At 40.2% G+C, this 12084-nt stretch overlaps 1 protein-coding gene across 1 annotated transcript; it reads left to right on the top strand.

The window, feature by feature from the left end:
- Positions 1-11807, top strand: Il22ra2 (interleukin 22 receptor, alpha 2). The gene is made up of 5 exons (XM_013026824.1): positions 1-74; positions 1828-1963; positions 4962-5140; positions 9765-9934; positions 11288-11807. The coding sequence occupies exons 1-5, from the start codon at positions 14-16 to the stop codon at positions 11441-11443; spliced, it is 702 nt and encodes a 233-aa protein (XP_012882278.1). The 5' UTR covers positions 1-13; the 3' UTR covers positions 11444-11807.
- Positions 11808-12084: the final 277 nt, after the last annotated feature.

Here is a 12084-nt window from a genome sequence, read left to right as displayed (position 1 = left end):
TCCACCTGCAACCATGGAGCCTAAACATTGCTTTCTAGGCTTCCTCATCGGGGCCTTCCTGACCAGTGGAGGAGGTAAGTGCTTCAACTCCTTTCCATTGCCCAGCTCTGCCTGAGTAGAATCATGAGGCTATTAGAAACACTTATGCTGTTTTTCTAGGCTTTGTAAAGATTCCATCTTATTTTGATTGCTAAACAGTGCCAACAAGGGGTCAGTTTCCTTCTGCAGCCTCAAGAACCATGCCAGTACCTAATGAGTGCCTGCCAGCTACACAGGTGCAGAGATCTTCACACAGGTTAACTCTACGCACATTTCCTTGTCTGTCTTCAGAACTGCTCTTACCTTGAAGGGGCGCTGTTGCATAATGGTTAGGTGAAACAGGGTCTAGATTTTACATCTGCCATCCACTAACATGTTCCTTAACACACTGTGCTTCTATTTCCTCCTCTGTGGGACGGTGAACGTGGGCCACTGTGAAAGTTCAGTGAGTTAATGTACACACCAAGTTTTTAGAGCAGTGCCTGGCACAGACTAGGGACCATAAACAACTCGGGAGAGCTCACTGTTGATGTTTACAGACCTCAGCATGTGTGCAGAACACCTTAGCACCACAGCACACCTTTCATTCAGGGTGCTGAACTCCCAAGGCAACAGACAGGCCCTCTCAATGTAAGTGGCTTAAACAAATGCCTGTGGCCATATACTTTTCCCATGACTATACATAAAACAACCCAAGCTACCATCTTCCAGCCATCTGAAAAGAGGAGTAGACTGTGTCTCTGGCCCTTGCTAACAGCAAGAACTCATTTAGAAGGAATTTAAATGCTACTAAAAAAATTATGGCGTACATCTTCTAGGTCCATAACCTCCATTGGAAAATAAAGTAGTAAGAATATTTACCTTATTTAGTGGGTGTAGGAACTGCATAAATGGAACATAGCCTGTTGTATGTTGAATGTCCACATCTGGTCAATGTTCTGTGCTCAAAGGAAGAAGAAGAGAAAGAATTTTCTCAACCTCTGATGTGCTGCTTCTTCTATAAGTTCCTCTCTCCTGAGACTTTGCTCTTGGTTTCCTTTGGTCAGTCAGAAAAATCCACTCTACCACTTGCTGTTGAGCAAGTCCCTTCACGTTTCTAAAACTTAGTCTTTAGTCTATAAAAGATTATAGTAATAATTCTCTCATGGAAGAGATGAGAAATTTGATGTGAATAGAGATAAAAGTCCCTTGGTTTCTGGTACAGAGTTGTTATTGTGGGTGGTAACAGTGAGATGGTTAGATAAAATAAGAGAAGAAGAGATGGGCACCATGGCTGGCAATCATAATCCCAGCAATTGGGGAGGCAGAGACAGGAGCATTGTGGTCTGAGGCTGGCCTGGACAAAAGCAGGAGGCTCTATCTTCAAAGCCAAAGCTAAAAGGTATAGAGCTTTGGGTTTTCTACAAAGTCAGTCCTCCTCTATTAAGGGGTAAAGTGCTTAAAAGTCCCAGGATTGCCAAAAAGAACAAGAAAGAGGAAAAAAGGAAGAGAGGACGGGAGGAAAAAAGGAAGAGAGGACGGAAGGAAAGAAAGATAAAAGGAAGTGAGGAAGGGAGGAAGGGAGGAAGGCAGGAAGTTTGTTGTGCATCAAAAGTTTTACATTAGTCCAAAAAAAGAAAATAAGAAAAAGAAAGAGACAATTTCTGAGCTCTTCCCAGAACGCAATTTCTGAGCCTTACAGCAACGGCTCCAGGGATCTTGATGTAGGACTTTCATTAAAAAGTACTGCCAATAACAATCCTGCTGATGATAACGCTCAATGTTTTGTTTCTCCTCTTCTTCTTTCAGAAGCTCAGCCAGCCCATGAATCTCTGAAGCCTCAGAGGGTTCAATTTCAGTCCCGAAATTTTCACAACGTTTTGCACTGGCAGCCAGGGAGGGCCTCTTCCAACAATGACAGTATTTATTTTGTGCAGTACAAAATGTAAGTAATATGAGCTTCCTCTGGCCAACAGAGAAGCCCTCAGGGATAACATGTCCTGGAATGCACTAGACTGTTGGGTCTGGGCTTTTTCCAAGGGAGTTCATTCAAGCTGGGAAGAAGCAATAGGGACAGAGGGACTTTCTTGTTTGAAGGCTTCCTGCTGGAAGACACGAGGTGCAATCTAGACAGGAGACATAGGAGACCTCGGGAACTCAGCCCTGAGACCTTTGCACAGCAGGTGCCCAGAACATGGTGGGCTCCCGTTATATACTTTCCAAATGAATTGTTTGGCACATAGTAGATTTCCAATTAGAGTGACACTGTTTATTGATTGAAATGGATTTGTGGCAAACATAAAAATGAATGTGTAAAGATACAGTTTTAATCTAAAAGTCAATGTTTTAGAGTGAGAATTACTTTCTAGAAAGTTCTTTTCAAATATGAACGACTCCTGTGAGCACAATCATGAAGTGGGACACGATGCTACATGCTCTTTTCACAGAATCGGCAAACTTAAGGGATCCTCGCCAAACTTCAGATACAATCTATTCCTTTCTTCAGTCAGGGCTTAGAAACAACTGACTGTTCTGATTTGAAAATAACAGACACTCCCATTCATCAACATCCCTTAAGGCTTTTTCATTTTCTTTTTAAATTTTTTGAGGCTCTCCTCCTGGCTGTTTGTTGTTGGCTGAACATGACACAAAAAGTATTACAGTTTTCTAAATGTCTTAGAATTTCAGAAAATAAGATACTGATGTGAGCCAAAATAACAAGTTTTATTCCATGAATGTATCCATGTCTCTCTAACCTGAAATAACTCCTCAATTAGAGTTTCCTATAATAATCTCAGAAGGAACATCCCCAGAAAGTTGGTCTTTAATGGCTCCTGCATTTCTCTGTATATTTGGTTTGCCAGTTATAAAACATACAAATCTTTATAATAAAAGATTCTTCATCGCACAAACTGATTTGTAAAGCTATGAGGATGCTTCCAGCATATAAGAAATAGAGACTGATTCTCACTGTAAACATTCCCTTAGGCAGTATACATGGGTCCAAACTAGACCTGTTGGTGACGACAATAAAAAGTGTATTAAGAACCCTTTTAGCACAAGCTAATGAAGATTAAACTTTAAAGAACCATGGAAGAATTTTGAATTTTGAGTTCTTCTTATATAAATTTCAGATCCTGAGTCCATTCCTCAACAGCACAATGCAGATTTGTGTGTGTGTGTGTGTGTGTGTGTGTGTGTGTGTGTGTGTGTGTGTGTGTGTGTGTGCATGTGTTAGTGTCCATTGTGGGGCTTGAACTCAGCCATGGGCACTGTCCCGGAGCTCTTTTGCTCAAAGCTAGCATTTTGAGCCACAGCTCCACTTCCAGTTTTTTACAGTTAATTGGAGATAAGAGTTTCACAGATTTTCCTGCCTGGACTGAGTTCAAACCAGGATCCTTAGATCTCAGCTTCCTGAGTAGCTAGGATTACAGGCATGAGCCACCAGCACCCAGCTACAATGCAATACAAAACAATAATTCTGAAAACTTCCATTTGGTTGTATCCAGTTCCTGTGATTCAATGTTAACATCCATACCTTTACAACAAATACAACAAAAATGAGGTCTCATCAAAAATGGGAACTCTGTCATTATAACTAGGATCAGCCTGCAATGCCAATATCTCAGCAAGAAACAACATTCAAGAATCATCCAACTGTGTTGTTGTTGGCTCTGTTTTAATCCTCAGGTCTTCAAATTGTCACTACACAGCCTGAAGAGTGTAGCCCAGCATTCCTCATGATATGGCTAGAAAGTGAGATTGCAGGGCCTGCCAGGAGAGCCTTTGCCCCAGCCTCTTCTTCCTGTGCTGCTCTCCGCCAGGATGTGACTGCATTTGTTTTGATCCGTGACTATGAGGAACTCAAGTCTGAATCTTCCCTTTGGCTGTGGCATTATCACCTGGCTTGAGGCTGAGTCTATCTGTCTCATCGTTTGCCTCTCGGCCTTCGTGCAGTGGTTTCTCACCCTCTCTCCCTGCCCCAGTCACAGGACGTCCTACAGCACTCTCACCACAACCTCTGATCAATTTTCAATAAAAAAGACAAGCCCTCTGTGCTCAGTAAACATCACTTGAGATGGCAAGTGATAGAAACTTCTCAGAAGCAACTTACTATTCAATAGTGAGCTAATGAGAAGTAAACTCTCAGAGTTGGAACCTCTGAAGCAGTAAGGATGTGGAAGATGAGTACTTAAACACAGATGTTGGTTTGTTTACCTGAAGAAGCTTAGTTGGCTAGGTACCAAAACAAATAAATAAATAAAACCCCTGAGGTTAATGATATAGATCTCAAGGTTCAATTTATCTTTTAGCAAGCTAACACTTTGGTTACTAAGAAGGAAAATTCCAAATCCTCTTCAGGGTAATCATACAGAGTACTGATATCAGAGAACAGGTTTCAATCTGAATCAGGCACCAGTGGCTTATGCCTATAATCCTAGCTACTCAGGAGGCCGAGATCTAAGGATGATGACTCAAGGCCAGTCCTGAACAGAAAGGCCCATGAGACTCTTATCTTTAGTTAACCACCAAAAAAGCCAAAACTGGAACCAAAAGTGGTTCAAGTGGTAGAGCACTAATTTGGGGCTGAAAAGCTGAGGGACAGCACCCAGGCTCAGAGTTCAAGTCCTAGGACCAAATAACAAAAAACAACAGTAATACTCTAAGCCAATATATGGTGACTCATACCTGTAATGCTAGCTACTCAGGTGGCTAAGAGCTCCTGGCTGGAAACCAGGTCAGTCAGAAAGTCCATGAGATTCTCATCTGCAATTAAGCAGCAAAAAGTCAGACGTGGAGCTGTGGATCAAGTGGTAGAGCATAAGGCCTTTTAAGATCAAGCCTCAGATCCAGCACACTGAAAAATATAACACCACTGTGAAAGAACTAGATTCCTTTATTCAGAAAAGAAACTCAGGTCTTTGTCTTTTGCCCTTCTTCAGGTATGGACAGAAAGAATGGAAGAACAAAGAGGAGTGTTGGGGGATACAAGAACTCTTTTGTGACCTCACTAATGAAACGTCGGATCTGCAGGAGCCTTATTACGGGAGGGTGATGATGGCCTCAGCTGGGAGCTACTCCGGATGGACCATCACACGCCGCTTCACTCCTTGGTGGGCAAGTGAGTGCTGGGAGGTGCTTTGCTTCTGGCCCCTGAACAGCCTAAGCAGCTGGGTCAGTTTCCAGGCACCATGCTGTACTGAGGACCACATGGTGCTATCACATGGCAGAATTCTCTGGGGGTAGCTTTTGATATCCTCATTTGACAGCCTAGAAAAATCAATTGTAGAGGTTTGGCCATTGCTCAGTTTCAAGGTTTGTTCTCCCTGAGTTGGTACTGAAATTATTTTCTGACTATAGAGCCTTTACTCTGAAATGTGACAGATTGTTACTTCTGAACAAGGTATTTTTCACAAGAGCAAGAGTCATATTGCCCTATCTTTCTCCAAAATATGAGATACTAAGTTCCTAAAAACTCACATTATAAGGATTTTCTATTGAGGAAATGAGGTCTTTTAGTGTCATCTTCAAAAGGAGACACCAAAATCTCTCATATCTACCTTTAATATCTTTTGTATTCTAGTTTAGTCATGTTCACAAAATAATATATTGTCATTAAGATCTAAGTTACAAAATTAAACATTACTAACAGACCTTGTATAAAAAATCAAGAGAAAAGAAGAGAAAAAAAGTACTGAGGCTTGAACTCAGGGCCTGAGCACTGTCTCTGAGCTTAATTTTTTCCCTCAAAACTAGCACTCTATCACATGAGCCACAACTCTACTTCTGACTACTTTGGTGCTTAATTGGAGATGAGAATGTAACAGATTTTCCTGCCCAGGCTAGCTTTGAACCTTGGTCCTCAGAGCTCAGCCTCCTAAGTAGCTAGGATTACAGGTATGAGATGCCAGACCCCCACTTCAACCATCACTTTTATTTTTCGTCCAGCTTCTCAGCTCTTTGTTTATTAGTACTTTCAGTCTTTCTGGTATTGGCTTGACATAATATTACGTTCATTTTACTTCTGAATATGGAAGTTCTCAGAGGCATTCTAGAGAATACTAAACAAAACATCCTTCTCTCTGACCCTACTATATTTATAACAGCTCTATTTCCCCATTAAATAATCAGAACTAATTATCTTTGACAACTTCATTTTCTCTTTGTTGGTTAAATGGCACAAGGAACTCTAAATGATTAGTGGCAGCCACCTAATAATTTCCTTTGAAATTATTTTAGTTATAAACCAGAAGAACTAAAAGTCAAGCAAATAGAAAAAAAAAAGATTGGTTTTTCACTATGTGTAATACCGAGACTTGACCTTCTCACCTCCAGTTTTGAATCCAGTGTATTCTATGAAACTATGCTGTTGACAGGCTCACAGCATATAATATTTCATATGCCACCTCACAAGACATGTCTATTTGAGTTTTCAATATCCTTTTCACCTTCTTCTAAAGACCAATTATTGGGTAATGGGATATATGGTAAGGTAAGATCATTTGGTGAGTGTGAGACTTTACTTCTTCCAGAATAATAGTTTCTTTGTCATAAGCAATGTACTGTGGGGGTATGCTCATGGATAATGTATTCGCTGCATCTATGGGTGGGTTGTAAATGGGGAGGAATCTACTGATAAAATAGTAAAACAGCAAAGTTCACCTAGTAAGATAGAAGTTTTCATTCTAATGTTTTACCCCTTCCTGATTTGAGGGGAACTCAATACAAAACAAAAGCTTATGGCCAGATAGCACGCAAGTGCCTCTGGAGCAGGGCATTATATAAGGGGCTCAATACCAGTTTTCTTTCCACGAAATCCATGCTGATGGGGTTATATCCCAAAGAATGGAAAATATAAGTTGTAAAAGCATGCATTACACCTGGTCTACAGCTTAGCAGCACTACACATTGTTCTCTTCAGTTAACCACCAAAAAACCAGAAGGGAAGCTATGGTTCAAGTGGTAGAGTGGTAGCTTTGAGCAAAAGAATTAAGGCTAGTGCCAGGACCTGAGTTCAATACCCATTACTAGCATAAGAAAAGAAAAGCCTTCTTATGCCAGGGTTTCACAGGTAAATGAGTAAGAAATCCGTCAATAAAACAGTTAAAAGCTAGAACTACTCTTTCCCAAGCAATTGTGAGGAGCCATGCCCAGTCAACCTTCTCCTCAAACTTCAGCTTGTCCTTGTCCCCCCACAGCCTCTGAGGCTCTGTAAAAAACCTGTTTTGAAAAAATCAGATTTGAGAACAAGCTGTTGCAAAAGCCTAAGGTGCAGACGAACGAGCCACTGGTATGCATTGCTCAGCCAGCATCTCTTGTGAGTAGCAGGGCGTAGTCCTTCATTTAGAAGTTCTGCTTTCTGGAGTCTATCTAGAGACAACATTTTTTTTAAACAGAAAAAGGAAAGTTAAAGTAGTATTTGATGCTCAGTAAGATTTCAACATTATCTGATGCCAGAATTTCTTGGACTAAAAATAAATGTGACCTGTTTTGGAATAGATCTGATATTCTGGTGTGATCGGCTACAGTCAGAATCATCTTTTCTCTTTATTCATTTGGGAATTAGTTATGAAGTACTTACTTTGATCCAGGCATTTAACTGGATCCTGAGGCAGCTTGGCAAGCACAATAGCCTCCTTCTTTCTAGAACATTCTGTTTAATAGGAAAGACAGATATATTTAAAATAATCATGCATCCTAAATGATAGTATGTCTAGTGATACAAAAGAAAGAAGACTCATGCTTCTGTGAATTCCTAAACAGAGGGATGTGGCCAGAGATGTCAGGAGAAAACTTCCCAAGAAAGGGACACTTGAGTTGATATCTGAAGATGAATAAGGTTCACAGAGGACAGAGGAGAGCATTTGTAAAGGCGCTCTGGCAGGAGGAGGCAGAGCAAATGTGAGAGAAGTAGGGCATGTATAATGGAGTAGATATGGTGGGACTCAAAAAGCAAGCCTGGTATCAGATTCTCCATTAGGGGTTGTGACTTCCTCTAGAAAACAAAAATGTATTTGTAAACAACGCCTTTATCGATACTCAGAGTTAAACCCACCTTGTACATCCTAAGCAAACACTCTGAGCAAAGTATAATTTTAAATGGGATAACTAGAAGAACTATAGAAAATAAGTATACCATTAGAGGGACATTTAGCAGAAAAAAATTGGCAGGATTTGGTGACAGTTTGAATATACTGGTAAGGAAGGAAAAATTCCAAAGGCAATCTTTTTTGCCTAACTAGATTGTGGTTGTTTGTGATGGGGTTTTATGGGAAAAGGCTAGTCTGGTGGAATGCACAATAATCAAGAAGAATGAATTCAATTTTGGAGGCATTGAGTTTAAGATGCTTTGAAGTATCCAAGGGTAATGTCTATAGAGAGTTAAAAGACTTAAAGGTAAGGTCTCTGTTAAAGACACAAATCTATCTGTGACTCATTTGCACAACCTGCTCTAGATTATAGTGTCTAGGAAGAGAGCATTGAATGAGAAAAACTGTTTTGTAAGACAAGCTAGTAAGGGAACTTCACCAAAAGATGCTTGAGATGGGTAATTTTGTGAAGGAACAGGGATGTGTAGGGAATAATTAAGAAGTTAGAAGAAATCAGTAGATTGATGTATTTATGGGAAGAGAATGTTTAAAAGAGAGGTTGGAGATGTAGCTCAGTGGCAGAGTACCCACCTTCATACAGAAGACTGAGTTCAATCAAGAGTCCTGTTTGGGGATTTTTTTTTCCAGCATTGAAGAAAAAATCAGTGAGTAAAGTAATTTATTTGGCCTTGGAACATAATTAGAATCCAGTGAATGATGAAGAATGACCATCCTGTTGCAAACTCCAACATCACAGATCACAGACCAAGAGGCCTGAAGATGTCAACTACTCAACTCACTGACACTTCTAGGCCAATGACTGAAATATACACTTTTTCACAAAAGGGCAATAGCTCTGTTATTTAACTATACCATCGGCCTGTTGAAACCCATGAACATGGATTGATACATTCAAAGAACAAGATAACTATGATCATGAGTATAAAATTTTTTGTCATTAATCATAGCTTGGACCATATGGAAAAATAGTTCTCAGCATAAATATGAATATTTTAATCAGAAAAAATGCACAAGAATGTATAATTGCGCCAAATGAAGGAAGTAGAAACACAGTCACATACAAGAAAATCTGGTTTAGGGGAAGTCAATGTTGATCCTTCTATTTTTCATTGCTGGAGATAATCTCCAGCACTGAAAAATAGAAGGATCAAGGGTGGAGTGTTGAGTACATGATAAGAATGTTCAAAGTATGCTTTTTTATCAAAGAGGGAATCAATGGCACATCATACTACTATGCAAAACTGAGCTAGGACTCATTCTCCTTGTTTATAGCTGGTAGACAAGAGGGTCATAAGAATTTGGAGCATGAAAAGCACCATAAGGATTAAATACCAGCTCCTTTAGAGGTGAAAAGTGTAAACAAAGGGAAATTCTTTCTTCTATGAACATGGACAAAACACTGATAGAGCTGAACTTTCAGTTCCAAATTAGTCTGGATGGGAGTGTGGAAAGCCTTTCTCTTCTAAACACTTAAGACAAACAGGATAAACACAGTAAAGCCCAGTTATCCTGAGGACATTTGCCTAACTTGCTTTGATTTCTGAATATAATCATTGGTCATGGTAATATTGTGTCCATGTTAACTATCTCAATGTTTTTCGAGTCATTCATTAACAATTTTTATTGTTTCCCCAGCAAATATAGGCCCTCCAGTGGTGAATGTAACCCAACATAACAGATCTTTGTTGATAATTCTGCATGCCCCCGATTTGCCATATAGACACCAAAAAGGAACAAATGTAACTGTGGAAAATTACTATGACTTAGTATACAGAGTTTTTTTAATCAACAATTCACTACAAAAAGTAAGTTCAGAGGAATAGAGATTAGTACTATTGCCTGTAATTGACTTGGTGTTTTTCACGCTTTGGGGGGCAGGGGGTTGTTCGTTTGCTTGTTTGTTGAGTCAGCGTCTTACTATGTAGGTCAGGCTGGCTTTGAACTCCAGAAATACCTCAGCCCCCCTGAATGTTGGTACTATAGACTTTGTTTTGTCTTAAGCCAACATATTGACCATGTTATGCATCTTCTCTTTTGCTACTCTTCCGCCTCTTCCTTTCCATTTTCCTTCTTTTTCTCTTTTGACATCAGTGGTAAACAGTTTATCACCATTAGAATTTATATGTGAATGTATTATATATGTGTGAATGTGTGTATGTGTTGTGAGTATCCATATTTGCCCTTTCAATCACTCAGCTTGTCTACACACTCTCTTTTTCTTTAAATTTAATTTTATTACACTCTCTTTCCTGCATATTGAAGGATAGGCAGTTACAAATTTCAACATTTTAATTTAGTAACTGTTGAATCAGTATATTCTATTTATTTATTTTTGGTCCGGTCGTGGGGCTTGAACTCTGGGCCGGGGCACTGTCCTTCAGCTCTTCAGCTCAAGGCTAGCGCTCTACCACTTGAGCCACAGCACCACTTCCGGCTTTTTTCTTTTTGCTTATGTGGTGCTGAGGAATCGAAGCCAGGGCCTCGAGCATGCAAGGCAAGCGCTCTACCACTGAGCCACCTTCCCAGCCCTGAATCAGTATATTCTATATAACAATTTTGCTAAGGCAATTTACTATTTATTGACCATCAGTGCCTTTCTCTGAGCTTAGTGAATTGAATGTTCCTTTCATATATCCATTTGAGATAGGATCCCTTTGGTTAGAAGGAACACAACCTGCACTGAAATGAATTCAAATTCAAAAGAAATGAAAGAGAAGTTTTATTTGGAGATATCCAGCAAACTCAGGGGCAACCAGAAACAAGAAACCAAGTGCTGCCAGGCTTTGTACAAAAGCGAAAGGAAATGGGAAGGGAGTGCTACAGGATCCTGCTCTATCGCTGACTTTCTGTCTCTGCTGTCATCTATAGTTATCTCTGAGAGTCAGCGCCTTTCTCCTTACTGTACAATTGAAATCCCTGAAAAAGAGACTCTGATCAATAGGGTCAGTCAATCAGCAGCCCTCAGTAGTTCTTACTTGGCCACTTGACATGTCCCATTCCAGATTACATCCCAAGTCTCTAGAAAAAGGGATGTGTCTAGGAAGGAATCCTGACACCCAGCTACTACCATAACCTTGTAAAACTCAATGATTTTCACAACACCAAAATATATCAGTGACTCACTGGAAATCATTTATCACTCACTTTTTCTCCCTTAGATGCAGGAGCAAAACATCTACGAAGGAGCTGGAAGAGTTGTTGCAATTGGGGCTCTCACACCTCACTCTGGCTACTGCGTAGTGGCGGAAATCTATCAGCCCATGTTAGGCAGAAGCAGCCCGAGAAGTGATGAGCAGTGTGTGAAAATTCCCTGATGGGTTTGGAGATTTCTGCCACATGCAAGTCGAAGCACGTCACAAATCTAATGATCCTGCTTATAGAATCTCACCGAAAATTGTTTCCATTTTCTTAAAACCATGTTCACTAAGACTGTCAGGGACCTCTTTGTATATTCAGTCTTTCTGTATATTTCACTTGCAAACTAAATTTGAACAACACTGCTCATTAATTAGAACTGAAAGCCGAGGCAAAGAATAAAAGTGCTCTATGAAATGCAGAACTGCATTTCTGAATGTGACATCTCTAACAATATTTACTGTGATAAAATGGGAAAATATAGAGGAAGAATCTATGATGAATGGATTTTAATAAAAATGCCAAGGTTCTTTTTATAAAGTAGCATTACAATCTGAGAGATTATTGTCTCTGCTTTGGAATTTTAGCTTCTTTTCTTCTTTTATTTGTGAATTGAATTGAATTTTTTTTGGGGGGTCCGGTCGTGGGGCCTGAACTCTGGGCCTGGGCGCTGTCCCTCAGCTCTTCAGCTCAAGGCTAGCACTCTACCACTTGAGCCACAGCTTTATTTTTCTTATGTGGTGCTGAGGAATCGAACCCAGGGCCTCGAGCATGCAAGGCAAGCGCTCTACCACTGAGCCACCTTCCCAGCCCCTCTTCT

Source organism: Dipodomys ordii, unplaced genomic scaffold (assembly GCF_000151885.1).
Source record: "Dipodomys ordii isolate 6190 unplaced genomic scaffold, Dord_2.0 Scaffold97, whole genome shotgun sequence".
Classification (NCBI taxonomy): Eukaryota; Metazoa; Chordata; class Mammalia; order Rodentia; family Heteromyidae; genus Dipodomys; species Dipodomys ordii.
The sequence above is the reverse complement of the archived record's forward strand: the minus strand, read 5'-3'. Positions and strand labels throughout refer to the sequence as shown.

What these genes read in the sequence shown, in the direction of transcription:
- Il22ra2 (XM_013026824.1), top strand. Translation starts at nt 14, where the DNA reads ATGGAGCCTAAACATTGCTTTCTAGGCTTCCTCATCGGGGCCTTCCTG. An exon ending in CTTCCTGACCAGTGGAGGAG is followed by an intron (nt 75 to 1,827) that starts GTAAGTGCTTCA and finishes TTCTTCTTTCAG; the next exon opens with AAGCTCAGCCAGCCCATGAA. An exon ending in TCAACAATTCACTACAAAAA is followed by an intron (nt 9,935 to 11,287) that starts GTAAGTTCAGAG and finishes TTTCTCCCTTAG; the next exon opens with ATGCAGGAGCAAAACATCTA.